This window comes from Oncorhynchus keta, chromosome 15 (assembly GCF_023373465.1).
Source record: "Oncorhynchus keta strain PuntledgeMale-10-30-2019 chromosome 15, Oket_V2, whole genome shotgun sequence".
NCBI lineage: Eukaryota > Metazoa > Chordata > Actinopteri > Salmoniformes > Salmonidae > Oncorhynchus > Oncorhynchus keta.
This window is the reverse complement of record NC_068435.1, coordinates 44046352-44063113: the sequence shown is the minus strand read 5'-3', so window position 1 is coordinate 44063113 and position 16762 is coordinate 44046352. Positions and strand designations below refer to the sequence as shown.

At 52.4% G+C, this 16762-nt stretch overlaps 1 protein-coding gene across 4 annotated transcripts in view; it reads right to left on the bottom strand.

Moving 5' to 3' along the window:
* Window positions 1-16762, bottom strand: part of dnah9l (dynein, axonemal, heavy polypeptide 9 like) — a 155518-nt gene that overhangs the window by 86476 nt on the left and 52280 nt on the right. For all 4 annotated transcript variants that reach the window (XM_052464211.1, XM_052464210.1, XM_052464209.1 and 1 more), the window contains exons 59-63: window positions 1204-1346; window positions 830-991; window positions 677-736; window positions 409-582; window positions 111-257 (exon numbers count right to left, since the gene is read on the bottom strand). In XM_052464211.1, the coding sequence (XP_052320171.1) occupies window positions 111-257; window positions 409-582; window positions 677-736; window positions 830-991; window positions 1204-1346 (686 nt within the window). The remainder of the gene's footprint in view (window positions 1-110; window positions 258-408; window positions 583-676; window positions 737-829; window positions 992-1203; window positions 1347-16762) is intronic.

Below are 16762 nucleotides of genomic sequence, written 5' to 3'. Positions count from 1 at the left end.
AACTTAGAAATGGCACAACAAAATGATAATTACCTAATAATTACTACCAACACCATTCCGATTTCTGAGGATTCCTTGAAACTGATCAAGGCTCACGTGCTCACTCTTACCCTCTGTTCCTCCGCGTCTGCCACCGCCCTCTCCTGGTTGAGTTTGTCTGTCTGCTGGCCGATCTTAGAGATGAGAGCCTCTGTGTCTGTGTTCCTCTGCCACAGCTCTACTTCCTGGACTGCTAACTTAGCCTTAAGATCCTCCACCTGAGAAGGGGGAAATAGATATGGATGGAGGGTCGGTAGAGAGATGGCTCGGAGAGCGAGAGAGAGAGAGAGAGAGAGAGAGAGGGAAGAGGCGAAGTGTGTTCCTGTGTGTGTGTGTGGGAGGGGGGGGGGGGCTATGAGTCTGACTGACCTGTGAGGCCGTGGTCTGTAGTTTCTGCAGGCCGTTCTCCAGTCTCTCCATCTTCTGAGTGAGCTCTCTGCGTTTTGTCCCCAGTAGGTTACCGTACAGCTTCATAAACTCTAGGAAGCTCTTGGGAGTGGTGTAGTTGAAGTGCTTCTCGTTCTGCTGGTACTTCACACTCACCTGGAACACATTCAGACAATAAAGTACTTTCAGTATTATATTCAAATGATCTGTCCTTTCTGTTGTAAAGATACATGATTTCTCAGCCTCTCACCTCGTTAACGCTGGTATGGGCGTAGGAGATAAACTCACTGATGGACTCACGGACATCCGGCTAGAGAGGTTAGAGACAAAACATGGAGATGCAAACAAATATATATCATCCACTGTCTATGTGACTGTGATGTGTCGTCGGACTGGTGTTAACCTCCAGATCAGGTATCTTCTCTATGAAGGTGGTGCTGACAGACTGAAGGGCCAGCTGAGGCCAGGAGTGGAACCAGTCTATGGCCGTACAGTTGACCAGGGCCGGGAACTTACGAGCACGGGTACGCAGGGTGAACCCTACGGGGGAAAAACACAGGACCACCTGTAGCGAGGTGGAGGGAAGGAGAACAGAGGGGGAGGAAAGAGGAGAGAGACAAATCAACTATTTGTCACTTGACATTTCCCTCTTCAGGAAATAAATTGTGCATACTTTGTTGTAAACATAGCACACAGTTTCCACCTTCCACATATATTACATTTCCTGTTATAGAGCTGAATTTAATTGATTGATCTCATTGAGCCCAGTAGACAGACCTTGAGCTGCCTCCGTATCCTCTCGATGAAGAAGGCCCAGCAGTTGTCTCTGTTGTCAATCAGGCCCAGTCCTCTTAGCTCCATACGGATGGACGTCACGACCATATCCACTTCCTCCTCACTGAACAGGTCTGGGATGTCCCCTAGGAGATAGGGCACACACTAGAATACTAACACACTAGCTAGGGGATGCCTCACGATCATGTCCACTACTTCCTTACAGATCAGGTTTGGGATGTCCCCTAGGAGACAGGGCACATGATGCCCGCATGTCGTTGATGGTTGAGGTGTGGTGTTGGTGCGTACCTGATGCCCGCATGTCGTTGATGGTTGAGGTGTGGTGTTGGTGCGTACCTGATGCCAGCATGTCGTTGATGGTTGAGGTGTGGTGTTGGTGCGTACCTGATGCCAGCATGTCGTTGATGGTTGAGGTGTGGTGTTGGTGCGTACCTGATGCCAGCATGTCGTTGATGGTTGAGGTGTGGTGTTGGTGCGTACCTGATGCCAGCATGTCGTTGATGGTTGAGGTGTGGTGTTGGTGTAGGTGCATACCTGATGCCAGCATGTTGTTGATGGTTGAGGTGTGGTGTTGGTGCGTACCTGATGCCAGCATGTCGTTGATAGTTGAGGTGTGGTGTTGGTGCGTACCTGATGCCAGCATGTCGTTGATGGTTGAGGTGTGATGTTGGTGCGTACCTGATGCCAGCATGTCGTTGATGGTTGAGGTGTGGTGTTAGTGCGTACCTGATGCCAGCATGTAGTTGATGGTTGAGGTGTGGTGTTAGTGCGTACCTGATGCCAGCATGTCGTTGATGGTTGAGGTGTGGTGTTGGTGCGTACCTGATGCCAGCATGTTGTTGATGGTTGAGGTGTGGTGTTAGTGCGTACCTGATGCCAGCATGTCGTTGATGGTTGAGGTGTGGTGTTGGTGCGTACCTGATGCCAGCATGTAGTTGATGGTTGAGGTGTGGTGTTAGTGCGTACCTGATGCCAGCATGTCGTTGATGGTTGAGGTGTGGTGTTGGTGCGTACCTGATGCCAGCATGTTGTTGATGGTTGAGGTGTGGTGTTAGTGCGTACCTGATGCCAGCATGTCGTTGATGGTTGAGGTGTGGTGTTGGTGCGTACCTGATGCCAGCATGTAGTTGATGGTTGAGGTGTGGTGTTAGTGCGTACCTGATGCCAGCATGTCGTTGATGGTTGAGGTGTGGTGTTGGTGCATACCTGATGCCAGCATGTTGTTGATGGTTGAGGTGTGGTGTTGGTGCGTACCTGATGCCAGCATGTAGTTGATGGTTGAGGTGTGGTGTTAGTGCGTACCTGATGCCAGCATGTCGTTGATGGTTGAGGTGTGGTGTTGGTGCGTACCTGATGCCAGCATGTCGTTGATGGTTGAGGTGTGGTGTTGGTGTTGGTGCGTACCTGATGCCAGCATGTCGTTGATGGTTGAGGTGTGGTGTTGGTGCGTACCTGATGCCAGCATGTTGTTGATAGTTGAGGTGTGGTGTTGGTGCGTACCTGATGCCAGCATGTCGTTGATGGTTGAGGTGTGGTGTTGGTGCGTACCTGATGCCAGCATGTTGTTGATGGTTGAGGTGTGGTGTTGGTGCATACCTGATGCCAGCATGTTGTTGATGGTTGAGGTGTGGTGTTGGTGCGTACCTGATGCCAGCATGTTGTTGATAGTTGAGGTGTGGTGTTGGTGCGTACCTGATGCCAGCATGTCGTTGATAGTTGAGGTGTGGTGTTGGTGTTGGTGCGTACCTGATGCCAGCATGTCGTTGATGGTTGAGGTGTGGTGTTGGTGCGTACCTGATGCCAGCATGTTGTTGATGGTTGAGGTGTGGTGTTGGTGCGTACCTGATGCCAGCATGTTGTTGATGGTTGAGGTGTGGTGTTGGTGCGTACCTGATGCCAGCATGTTGTTGATGGTTGAGGTGTGGTGTTGGTGCGTACCTGATGCCATCATGTTGTTGATGGTTGAAGTGTGGTGTTGGTGCGTACCTGATGCCAGCATGTCGTTGATGGTTGAGGTGTGGTGTTGGTGCGTACCTGATGCCAGCATGTTGTTGATGGTTGAGGTGTGGTGTTGGTGCGTACCTGATGCCAGCATGTTGTTGATGGTTGAAGTGTGGTGTTGGTGCGTACCTGATGCCAGCATGTTGTTGATGGTTGAGGTGTGGTGTTGGTGCGTACCTGATGCCAGCATGTCGTTGATGGTTGAGGTGTGGTGTTGGTGCGTACCTGATGCCAGCATGTCGTTGATGGTTGAGGTGTGGTGTTGGTGCGTACCTGATGCCATCATGTTGTTGATGGTTGAGGTGTGGTGTTGGTGCGTACCTGATGCCAGCATGTTGTTGATAGTTGAGGTGTGGTGTAGGTGCGTACCTGATGCCAGCATGTCGTTGATGGTTGAAGTGTGGTGTAGGTGCGTACCTGATGCCAGCATGTCGTTGATGGTTGAGGTGTGGTGTTGGTGCGTACCTGATGCCAGCATGTTGTTTATGGTTGAGGTGTGGTGTTGGTGCGTACCTGATGCCAGCATGTTGTTGATAGTTGAGGTGTGGTGTTGGTGCGTACCTGATGCCAGCATGTCGTTGATGGTTGAGGTGTGGTGTTGGTGCGTACCTGATGCCAGCATGTTGTTTATGGTTGAGGTGTGGTGTTGGTGTAGGTGCGTACCTGATGCCAGCATTTAGTTGATGGTTGAGGTGTGGTGTTGGTGCGGACCTGATGCCAGCATGTCGTTGATGGTTGAGGTGTGGTGTTGGTGTAGGTGTAGATACCTGATGCCAGCATGTCGTTGATGGTTGAGGTGTGCTGTTAGTGCGTACCTGATGCCAGCATGTCGTTGATGGTTGAGGTGTGCTGTTAGTGCGTACCTGATGCCAGCATGTCGTTGATGGTTGAGGTGTGATGTTGGTGCGTACCTGATGCCAGCATGTCGTTGATAGTTGAGGTGCGGTGTTGGTGCATACCTGATGCCAGCATGTCGTTGATAGTTGAGGTGCGGTGTTGGTGCGTACCTGATGCCAGCATGTCGTTGATGGTTGAGGTGTGGTATTGGTGCGTACCTGATGCCAGCATGTCGTTGATGGTTGCGGTGTGGTGTTGGTGCGTACCTGATGCCAGCATGTCGTTGATGGTTGAGGTGTGGCGTTGGTGCGTACCTGATGCCAGCATGTCGTTGATGGTTGAGGTGTGGTTTTGGCGCGTACCTGATGCCAGCATGTCGTTGATAGTTGAGGTGCGGTGTTGGTGCGTACCTGATGCCAGGATGTCGATGGTTGAGGTGTGGTGTTGGTGCGTACCTGATGCCAGCATGTCGTTGATGGTTGAGGTGTGGTATTGGTGCGTACCTGATGCCAGCATGTCGTTGATGGTTGAGGTGTGGTATTGGTGCGTACCTGATGCCAGCATGTCGTTGATAGTTGAGGTGCGGTGTTGGTGCGTACCTGATGCCAGCATGTCGTTGATGGTTGAGGTGTGGTGTTGGTGCGTACCTGATGCCAGCATGTCGTTGATGGTTGAGGTGTGGTGTTGGTGCGTACCTGATGCCAGCATGTTGTTGATGGTTGAGGTGTGGTGTTGGTGCGTACCTGATGCCAGCATGTCGTTGATGGTTGAGGTGTGGTGTTGGTGCGTACCTGATGCCAGCATGTTGTTGATGGTTGAGGTGTGGTGTTGGTGCGTACCTGATGCCAGCATGTTGTTGATGGTTGAGGTGTGGTGTTGGTGCGTACCTGATGCCAGCATGTCGTTGATAGTTGAGGTGTGGTGTTGTTGCGTACCTGATGCCAGCATGTCGTTGATAGTTGAGGTGTGGTGTTGGTGTTGGTGCGTACCTGATGCCAGCATGTCGTTGATGGTTGAGGTGTGGTGTTGGTGCGTACCTGATGCCAGCATGTCGTTGATGGTTGAGGTGTGGTGTTGGTGCGTACCTGATGCCAGCATGTTGTTGATGGCTGAGATGTGGTGTTGGTGCGTACCTGATGCCAGCATGTCGTTGATGGTTGAGGTGTGGTGTTGGCGTTGGTGCGTACCTGATGCCAGCATGTCGTTGATGGTTGAGGTGTGGTGTTGGCGTTGGTGCGTACCTGATGCCAGCATGTTGTTGATGGTTGAGGTGTGGTGTTGGTGCGTACCTGATGCCAGCATGTCGTTGATGGTTGAGGTGTGGTGTTGGTGCGTACCTGATGCCAGCATGTCGTTGATGGTTGAGGTGTGATGTTGGTGCGTACCTGATGCCAGCATGTCGTTGATGGTTGAGGTGTGGTGTTGGTGCGTACCTGATGCCAGCATGTTGTTGATAGTTGAGGTGTGGTGTTGGTGCGTACCTGATGCCAGCATGTCGTTGATGGTTGAGGTGTGGTGTTGGTGCGTACCTGATGCCAGCATGTTGTTGATGGTTGAGGTGTGGTGTTGGTGCATACCTGATGCCAGCATGTCGTTGATAGTTGAGGTGTGGTATTGGTGTAGGTGTAGATACCTGATGCCAGCATGTTGTTGATAGTTGAGGTGTGGTGTTGGTGCGTACCTGATGCCAGCATGTCGTTGATGGTTGAGATGTGGTGTTGGTGCGTACCTGATGCCAGCATGTTGTTGATGGTTGAGGTGTGGTGTTGGTGCGTACCTGATGCCAGCATGTCGTTGATGGTTGAGGTGTGGTATTGGTGCGTACCTGATGCCAGCATGTTGTTGATGGTTGAGGTGTGGTGTTGGTGCATACCTGATGCCAGCATGTCGTTGATAGTTGAGGTGTGGTATTGGTGTAGGTGTAGATACCTGATGCCAGCATGTCGTTGATGGTTGAGGTGTGGTGTTGGTGCGTACCTGATGCCAGCATGTCGTTGATGGTTGAGATGTGGTGTTGGTGCGTACCTGATGCCAGCATGTCGTTGATGGTTGAGGTGTGGTGTTGGCGTTGGTGCGTACCTGATGCCAGCATGTCGTTGATGGTTGAGGTGTGGTGTTGGTGTTGGTGCGTACCTGATGCCAGCATGTCGTTGATGGTTGAGGTGTGGTGTTGGTGCGTACCTGATGCCAGCATGTTGTTGATAGTTGAGGTGTGCTGTTAGTGCGTACCTGATGCCAGCATGTCGTTGATGGTTGAGGTGTGGTGTTGGTGCGTACCTGATGCCAGCATGTCGTTGATGGTTGCGGTGTGGTGTTGGTGCGTACCTGATGCCAGCATGTCGTTGATGGTTGAGGTGTGGCGTTGGTGCGTACCTGATGCCAGCATGTCGTTGATGGTTGAGGTGTGGTGTTGGCGCGTACCTGATGCCAGCATGTCGTTGATAGTTGAGGTGCGGTGTTGGCGTTGGTGCGTACCTGATGCCAGCATGTCGTTGATGGTTGAGGTGTGGTGTTGGTGTAGGTGTAGATACCTGATGCCAGCATGTCGTTGATGGTTGAGGTGTGCTGTTAGTGCGTACCTGATGCCAGCATGTCGTTGATGGTTGAGGTGTGCTGTTAGTGCGTACCTGATGCCAGCATGTCGTTGATGGTTGAGGTGTGATGTTGGTGCGTACCTGATGCCAGCATGTCGTTGATAGTTGAGGTGCGGTGTTGGTGCATACCTGATGCCAGCATGTTGTTGATAGTTGAGGTGCGGTGTTGGTGCGTACCTGATGCCAGCATGTCGTTGATGGTTGAGGTGTGGTATTGGTGCGTACCTGATGCCAGCATGTCGTTGATGGTTGCGGTGTGGTGTTGGTGCGTACCTGATGCCAGCATGTCGTTGATGGTTGAGGTGTGGCGTTGGTGCGTACCTGATGCCAGCATGTCGTTGATGGTTGAGGTGTGGTGTTGGTGCGTACCTGATGCCAGCATGTCGTTGATAGTTGAGGTGCGGTGTTGGTGGTACCTGATGCCAGGATGTCGATGGTTGAGGTGTGGTGTTGGTGCGTACCTGATGCCAGCATGTCGTTGATGGTTGAGGTGTGGTATTGGTGCGTACCTGATGCCAGCATGTCGTTGATGGTTGAGGGTGTGGTATTGGTGCGTACCTGATGCCAGCATGTCGTTGATAGTTGAGGTGCGGTGTTGGTGCGTACCTGATGCCAGCATGTCGTTGATGGTTGAGGTGTGGTGTTGGTGCGTACCTGATGCCAGCATGTCGTTGATGGTTGAGGTGTGGTGTTGGTGCGTACCTGATGCCAGCATGTCGTTGATGGTTGAGGTGTGGTGTTGGTGCGTACCTGATGCCAGCATGTCGTTGATGGTTGAGGTGTGGTGTTGGTGCGTACCTGATGCCAGCATGTTGTTGATGGTTGAGGTGTGGTGTTGGTGCGTACCTGATGCCAGCATGTTGTTGATGGTTGAGGTGTGGTGTTGGTGCGTACCTGATGCCAGCATGTCGTTGATAGTTGAGGTGTGGTGTTGTTGCGTACCTGATGCCAGCATGTCGTTGATAGTTGAGGTGTGGTGTTGGTGTTGGTGCGTACCTGATGCCAGCATGTCGTTGATGGTTGAGTGTGGTGTTGGTGCGTACCTGATGCCAGCATGTCGTTGATGGTTGAGGTGTGGTGTTGGTGCGTACCTGATGCCAGCATGTTGTTGATGGCTGAGATGTGGTGTTGGTGCGTACCTGATGCCAGCATGTCGTTGATGGTTGAGGTGTGGTGTTGGCGTTGGTGCGTACCTGATGCCAGCATGTCGTTGATGGTTGAGGTGTGGTGTTGGCGTTGGTGCGTACCTGATGCCAGCATGTTGTTGATGGTTGAGGTGTGGTGTTGGTGCGTACCTGATGCCAGCATGTCGTTGATGGTTGAGGTGTGGTGTTGGTGCGTACCTGATGCCAGCATGTCGTTGATGGTTGAGGTGTGATGTTGGTGCGTACCTGATGCCAGCATGTCGTTGATGGTTGAGGTGTGGTGTTGGTGCGTACCTGATGCCAGCATGTTGTTGATAGTTGAGGTGTGGTGTTGGTGCGTACCTGATGCCAGCATGTCGTTGATGGTTGAGGTGTGGTGTTGGTGCGTACCTGATGCCAGCATGTTGTTGATGGTTGAGGTGTGGTGTTGGTGCATACCTGATGCCAGCATGTCGTTGATAGTTGAGGTGTGGTATTGGTGTAGGTGTAGATACCTGATGCCAGCATGTTGTTGATAGTTGAGGTGTGGTGTTGGTGCGTACCTGATGCCAGCATGTCGTTGATGGTTGAGATGTGGTGTTGGTGCGTACCTGATGCCAGCATGTTGTTGATGGTTGAGGTGTGGTGTTGGTGCGTACCTGATGCCAGCATGTCGTTGATGGTTGAGGTGTGGTATTGGTGCGTACCTGATGCCAGCATGTTGTTGATGGTTGAGGTGTGGTGTTGGTGCATACCTGATGCCAGCATGTCGTTGATAGTTGAGGTGTGGTATTGGTGTAGGTGTAGATACCTGATGCCAGCATGTCGTTGATGGTTGAGGTGTGGTGTTGGTGTTGGTGCGTACCTGATGCCAGCATGTCGTTGATAGTTGAGGTGTGGTGTTGGCGTTGGTGCGTACCTGATGCCAGCATGTCGTTGATGGTTGAGGTGTGGTGTTGGTGTTGGTGCGTACCTGATGCCAGCATGTCGTTGATGGTTGAGGTGTGGTGTTGGTGCGTACCTGATGCCAGCATGTTGTTGATAGTTGAGGTGTGGTGTTGGTGCGTACCTGATGCCAGCATGTCGTTGATGGTTGAGGTGTGATGTTGGTGTTGGTGCGTACCTGATGCCAGCATGTCGTTGATGGTTGAGGTGCGGTGTTGGTGCGTACCTGATGCCAGCATGTTGTTGATAGTTGAGGTGTGGTGTAGGTACCTGATGCCAGCATGTCGTTGATGGTTGAGGTGTGGTGTTGGTGTTGGTGCGTACCTGATGCCAGCATGTCGTTGATGGTTGAGGTGTGGTGTTGGTGCGTACCTGATGCCAGCATGTCGTTGATGGTTGAGGTGTGGTGTTGGTGCGTACCTGATGCCAGCATGTCGTTGATGGTTGAGGTGTGGTGTTGGTGCGTACCTGATGCCAGCATGTTGTTGATGGTTGAGGTGTGGTGTTGGTGCGTACCTGATGCCAGCATGTTGTTGATGGTTGAGGTGTGGTGTTGGTGCGTACCTGATGCCAGCATGTTGTTGATGGTTGAGGTGTGGTGTTGGTGCGTACCTGATGCCAGCATGTCGTTGATGGTTGAGGTGCGGTGTTGGTGCGTACCTGATGCCAGCATGCCGTTGATGGTTGAGGTGCGGTGTTGGTGTTGGTGCGTACCTGATGCCAGCATGTCGTTGATGGTTGAAGTGCGGTGTTGGTGTTGGTGCGTACCTGATGCCATCATGTCGTTGATGGTTGAGGTGCGGTGTTGGTGCGTACCTGATGCCAGCATGTCGTTGATGGTTGAGGTGCGGTGTTGGTGCGTACCTGATGCCAGCATGTCGTTGATGGTTGAGGTGCGGTGTTGGTGCGTACCTGATGCCAGCATTTAGTTGATGGTTGAGGTGCGGTGTTGGTGCGTACCTGATGCCAGCATGTCGTTGATGGTTGAGGTGTGGTGTTGGTGTAGGTGCATACCTGATGCCAGCATTTAGTTGATGGTTGAGGTGCGGTGTTGGTGCGGACCTGATGCCAGCATGTCGTTGATGGTTGAGGTGTGCTGTTAGTGCGTACCTGATGCCAGCATGTCGTTGATAGTTGAGGTGTGATGTTGGTGCATACCTGATGCCAGCATGTCGTTGATAGTTGAGGTGTGATGTTGGTGCATACCTGATGCCAGCATGTCGTTGATGGTTGAGGTGTGATGTTGGTGCATACCTGATGCCAGCATGTCGTTGATGGTTGAGGTGTGCTGTTAGTGCGTACCTGATGCCAGCATGTCGTTGATGGTTGAGGTGTGGTGTTGGTGCGTACCTGATGCCAGCATGTCGTTGATAGTTGAGGTGCGGTGTTGGTGCGTACCTGATGCCAGCATGTCGTTGATGGTTGAGGTGTGGTGTTGGTGCGTACCTGATGCCAGCATGTCGTTGATGGTTGAGGTGTGGTGTTGGTGCGTACCTGATGCCAGCATGTCGTTGATGGTTGAGGTGTGGTGTTGGTGCGTACCTGATGCCAGCATGTTGTTGATGGTTGAGGTGTGGTGTTGGTGCATACCTGATGCCAGCATGTCGTTGATAGTTGAGGTGTGGTATTGGTGTAGGTGTAGATACCTGATGCCAGCATGTCGTTGATGGTTGAGGTGTGGTGTTGGTGCGTACCTGATGCCAGCATGTTGTTGATGGCTGAGATGTGGTGTTGGCGTTGGTGCGTACCTGATGCCAGCATGTCGTTGATAGTTGAGGTGTGGTATTGGTGTAGGTGTAGATACCTGATGCCAGCATGTCGTTGATAGTTGAGGTGTGGTGTTGGTGCGTACCTGATGCCAGCATGTCGTTGATGGTTGAGGTGTGGTGTTGGCGTTGGTGCGTACCTGATGCCAGCATGTCGTTGATGGTTGAGGTGTGGTGTTGGCGTTGGTGCGTACCTGATGCCAGCATGTTGTTGATGGTTGAGGTGTGGTGTTGGTGCGTACCTGATGCCAGCATGTCGTTGATGGTTGAGGTGTGGTGTTGGTGTTGGTGCGTACCTGATGCCAGCATGTCGTTGATGGTTGAGGTGTGGTGTTGGTGCGTACCTGATGCCAGCATGTTGTTGATAGTTGAGGTGTGGTGTTGGTGCGTACCTGATGCCAGCATGTCGTTGATGGTTGAGGTGTGATGTTGGTGTTGGTGCGTACCTGATGCCAGCATGTCGTTGATGGTTGAGGTGCGGTGTTGGTGCGTACCTGATGCCAGCATGTTGTTGATAGTTGAGGTGTGGTGTAGGTACCTGATGCCAGCATGTCGTTGATGGTTGAGGTGTGGTGTTGGTGTTGGTGCGTACCTGATGCCAGCATGTCGTTGATGGTTGAGGTGTGGTGTTGGTGCGTACCTGATGCCAGCATGTCGTTGATGGTTGAGGTGTGGTGTTGGTGCGTACCTGATGCCAGCATGTTGTTGATGGTTGAGGTGTGGTGTTGGTGCGTACCTGATGCCAGCATGTTGTTGATGGTTGAGGTGTGGTGTTGGTGCGTACCTGATGCCAGCATGTTGTTGATGGTTGAGGTGTGGTGTTGGTGCGTACCTGATGCCAGCATGTTGTTGATGGTTGAGGTGTGGTGTTGGTGCGTACCTGATGCCAGCATGTCGTTGATGGTTGAGGTGCGGTGTTGGTGCGTACCTGATGCCAGCATGCCGTTGATGGTTGAGGTGCGGTGTTGGTGTTGGTGCGTACCTGATGCCAGCATGTCGTTGATGGTTGAAGTGCGGTGTTGGTGTTGGTGCGTACCTGATGCCATCATGTCGTTGATGGTTGAGGTGCGGTGTTGGTGCGTACCTGATGCCAGCATGTCGTTGATGGTTGAGGTGCGGTGTTGGTGCGTACCTGATGCCAGCATGTCGTTGATGGTTGAGGTGCGGTGTTGGTGCGTACCTGATGCCAGCATTTAGTTGATGGTTGAGGTGCGGTGTTGGTGCGTACCTGATGCCAGCATGTCGTTGATGGTTGAGGTGTGGTGTTGGTGTAGGTGCATACCTGATGCCAGCATTTAGTTGATGGTTGAGGTGCGGTGTTGGTGCGGACCTGATGCCAGCATGTCGTTGATGGTTGAGGTGTGCTGTTAGTGCGTACCTGATGCCAGCATGTCGTTGATAGTTGAGGTGTGATGTTGGTGCATACCTGATGCCAGCATGTCGTTGATAGTTGAGGTGTGATGTTGGTGCATACCTGATGCCAGCATGTCGTTGATGGTTGAGGTGTGATGTTGGTGCATACCTGATGCCAGCATGTCGTTGATGGTTGAGTGTGCTGTTAGTGCGTACCTGATGCCAGCATGTCGTTGATGGTTGAGGTGTGGTGTTGGTGCGTACCTGATGCCAGCATGTCGTTGATAGTTGAGGTGCGGTGTTGGTGCGTACCTGATGCCAGCATGTCGTTGATGGTTGAGGTGTGGTGTTGGTGCGTACCTGATGCCAGCATGTCGTTGATGGTTGAGGTGTGGTGTTGGTGCGTACCTGATGCCAGCATGTCGTTGATGGTTGAGGTGTGGTGTTGGTGCGTACCTGATGCCAGCATGTTGTTGATGGTTGAGGTGTGGTGTTGGTGCATACCTGATGCCAGCATGTCGTTGATAGTTGAGGTGTGGTATTGGTGTAGGTGTAGATACCTGATGCCAGCATGTCGTTGATGGTTGAGGTGTGGTGTTGGTGCGTACCTGATGCCAGCATGTTGTTGATGGCTGAGATGTGGTGTTGGCGTTGGTGCGTACCTGATGCCAGCATGTCGTTGATAGTTGAGGTGTGGTATTGGTGTAGGTGTAGATACCTGATGCCAGCATGTCGTTGATAGTTGAGGTGTGGTGTTGGTGCGTACCTGATGCCAGCATGTCGTTGATGGTTGAGGTGTGGTGTTGGCGTTGGTGCGTACCTGATGCCAGCATGTCGTTGATGGTTGAGGTGTGGTGTTGGCGTTGGTGCGTACCTGATGCCAGCATGTTGTTGATGGTTGAGGTGTGGTGTTGGTGCGTACCTGATGCCAGCATGTCGTTGATGGTTGAGGTGTGGTGTTGGTGCGTACCTGATGCCAGCATGTCGTTGATGGTTGAGGTGTGGTGTTGGTGCGTACCTGATGCCAGCATGTCGTTGATGGTTGAGGTGTGGTGTTGGTGCGTACCTGATGCCAGCATGTCGTTGATGGTTGAGGTGTGGTGTTGGTGCGTACCTGATGCCAGCATGTCGTTGATGGTTGAGGTGTGGTGTTGGTGCGTACCTGATGCCAGCATGTTGTTGATGGTTGAGGTGTGGTGTAGGTGCGTACCTGATGCCAGCATGTCGTTGATAGTTGAGGTGTGGTGTTGGTGCGTACCTGATGCCAGCATGTCGTTGACGGTTGAGGTGTGGTGTTGGTGCGTACCTGATGCCAGCATGTTGTTGATAGTTGAGGTGTGGTGTTGGTGCGTACCTGATGCCAGCATGTCGTTGATGGTTGAGGTGCGGTGTTGGTGCGTACCTGATGCCAGCATGCCGTTGATGGTTGAGGTGCGGTGTTGGTGTTGGTGCGTACCTGATGCCAGCATGTCGTTGATGGTTGAAGTGCGGTGTTGGTGTTGGTGCGTACCTGATGCCATCATGTCGTTGATGGTTGAGGTGTGGTGTTGGTGCGTACCTGATGCCAGCATGTCGTTGATAGTTGAGGTGCGGTGTTGGTGCATACCTGATGCCAGCATGTTGTTGATAGTTGAGGTGCGGTGTTGGTGCGTACCTGATGCCAGCATGTCGTTGATGGTTGAGGTGCGGTGTTGGTGCGTACCTGATGCCAGCATTTAGTTGATGGTTGAGGTTGGTGTTGGTGCGTACCTGATGCCAGCATGTCGTTGATGGTTGAGGTGTGGTGTTGGTGTAGGTGCATACCTGATGCCAGCATTTAGTTGATGGTTGAGGTGCGGTGTTGGTGCGGACCTGATGCCAGCATGTCGTTGATGGTTGAGGTGTGCTGTTAGTGCGTACCTGATGCCAGCATGTCGTTGATGGTTGAGGTGTGGTGTTGGTGCGTACCTGATGCCAGCATGTCGTTGATGGTTGAGGTGTGGTGTTGGTGCGTACCTGATGCCAGCATGTCGTTGATGGTTGAGGTGTGGTGTTGGTGCGTACCTGATGCCAGCATGTTGTTGATGGTTGAGGTGTGGTGTTGGTGCGTACCTGATGCCAGCATGTTGTTGATGGTTGAGGTGTGGTGTTGGTGCGTACCTGATGCCAGCATGTCGTTGATGGTTGAGGTGTGGTGTTGGTGCGTACCTGATGCCAGCATGTCGTTGATGGTTGAGGTGCGGTGTTGGTGCGTACCTGATGCCAGCATGCCGTTGATGGTTGAGGTGCGGTGTTGGTGTTGGTGCGTACCTGATGCCAGCATGTCGTTGATGGTTGAAGTGCGGTGTTGGTGTTGGTGCGTACCTGATGCCATCATGTCGTTGATGGTTGAGGTGTGGTGTTGGTGCGTACCTGATGCCAGCATGTCGTTGATAGTTGAGGTGCGGTGTTGGTGCATACCTGATGCCAGCATGTTGTTGATAGTTGAGGTGCGGTGTTGGTGCGTACCTGATGCCAGCATGTCGTTGATGGTTGAGGTGCGGTGTTGGTGCGTACCTGATGCCAGCATTTAGTTGATGGTTGAGGTGCGGTGTTGGTGCGTACCTGATGCCAGCATGTCGTTGATGGTTGAGGTGTGGTGTTGGTGTAGGTGCATACCTGATGCCAGCATTTAGTTGATGGTTGAGGTGCGGTGTTGGTGCGGACCTGATGCCAGCATGTCGTTGATGGTTGAGGTGTGCTGTTAGTGCGTACCTGATGCCAGCATGTCGTTGATAGTTGAGGTGTGGTATTGGTGCGTACCTGATGCCAGCATGTCGTTGATGGTTGAGGTGTGATGTTGGTGCATACCTGATGCCAGCATGTCGTTGATAGTTGAGGTGTGATGTTGGTGCATACCTGATGCCAGCATGTCGTTGATGGTTGAGGTGTGATGTTGGTGCATACCTGATGCCAGCATGTCGTTGATGGTTGAGGTGTGCTGTTGGTGCGTACCTGATGCCAGCATGTCGTTGATGGTTGAGGTGTGCTGTTAGTGCGTACCTGATGCCAGCATGTCGTTGATGGTTGAGGTGTGATGTTGGTGCGTACCTGATGCCAGCATGTCGTTGATAGTTGAGGTGCGGTGTTGGTGCATACCTGATGCCAGCATGTTGTTGATAGTTGAGGTGCGGTGTTGGTGCGTACCTGATGCCAGCATGTCGTTGATGGTTGAGGTGCGGTGTTGGTGCGTACCTGATGCCAGCATGTTGTTGATAGTTGAGGTGCGGTGTTGGTGCGTACCTGATGCCAGCATGTCGTTGATGGTTGAGGTGTGGTATTGGTGCGTACCTGATGCCAGCATGTCGTTGATGGTTGCGGTGTGGTGTTGGTGCGTACCTGATGCCAGCATGTCGTTGATGGTTGAGGTGTGGCGTTGGTGCGTACCTGATGCCAGCATGTCGTTGATGGTTGAGGTGTGGTGTTGGTGCGTACCTGATGCCAGCATGTCGTTGATAGTTGAGGTGCGGTGTTGGTGCGTACCTGATGCCAGGATGTCGATGGTTGAGGTGTGGTATTGGTGCGTACCTGATGCCAGCATGTCGTTGATAGTTGAGGTGCGGTGTTGGTGCGTACCTGATGCCAGCATGTCGTTGATAGTTGAGGTGCGGTGTAGGTGCGTACCTGATGCCAGCATGTCGTTGATGGTTGAGGTGTGGTGTTGGTGCGTACCTGATGCCAGCATGTGTTGATGGTTGAGGTGTGGTGTTGGTGCGTACCTGATGCCAGCATGTCGTTGATGGTTGAGGTGTGGTGTTGGTGCGTACCTGATGCCAGCATGTCGTTGATGGTTGAGGTGTGGTGTTGGTGCGTACCTGATGCCAGCATGTTGTTGATGGTTGAGGTGTGGTGTTGGTGCATACCTGATGCCAGCATGTCGTTGATAGTTGAGGTGTGGTATTGGTGTAGGTGTAGATACCTGATGCCAGCATGTCGTTGATGGTTGAGGTGTGGTGTTGGTGCGTACCTGATGCCAGCATGTTGTTGATGGCTGAGATGTGGTGTTGGTGCGTACCTGATGCCAGCATGTCGTTGATGGTTGAGGTGTGGTGTTGGCGTTGGTGCGTACCTGATGCCAGCATGTCGTTGATGGTTGAGGTGTGGTGTTGGCGTTGGTGCGTACCTGATGCCATCATGTTGTTGATGGTTGAGGTGTGGTGTTGGTGCGTACCTGATGCCAGCATGTTGTTGATGGTTGAGGTGTGGTGTTGGTGCGTACCTGATGCCAGCATGTTGTTGATGGTTGAGGTGTGGTGTTGGTGCGTACCTGATGCCAGCATGTTGTTGATGGTTGAGGTGTGGTGTTGGTGCGTACCTGATGCCAGCATGTCGTTGATGGTTGAGGTGTGGTGTTGGTGCGTACCTGATGCCAGCATGTTGTTGATGGTTGAGGTGTGGTGTTGGTGCGTACCTGATGCCAGCATGTCGTTGATGGTTGAGGTGTGGTGTTGGTGCGTACCTGATGCCAGCATGTTGTTGATGGTTGAGGTGTGGTGTTGGTGCGTACCTGATGCCAGCATGTCGTTGATGGTTGAGGTGTGATGTTGGTGCGTACCTGATGCCAGCATGTTGTTGATGGTTGAGGTGTGGTGTTGGTGCGTACCTGATGCCAGCATGTCGTTGATGGTTGAGGTGTGGTGTTGGTGCGTACCTGATGCCAGCATGTCGTTGATGGTTGAGTGTGGCGTTGGTGCGTACCTGATGCCAGCATGTTGTTGATAGTTGAGGTGTGGTGTTGGTGCGTACCTGATGCCAGCATGTCGTTGATGGTTGAGGTGTGGTGTTGGTGCGTACCTGATGCCAGCATGTCGTTGATGGTTGAGGTGTGGCGTTGGTGCGTACCTGATGCCAGCATGTCGTTGATGGTTGAGGTGTGGTGTTGGTGCGTACCTGATGCCAGCAT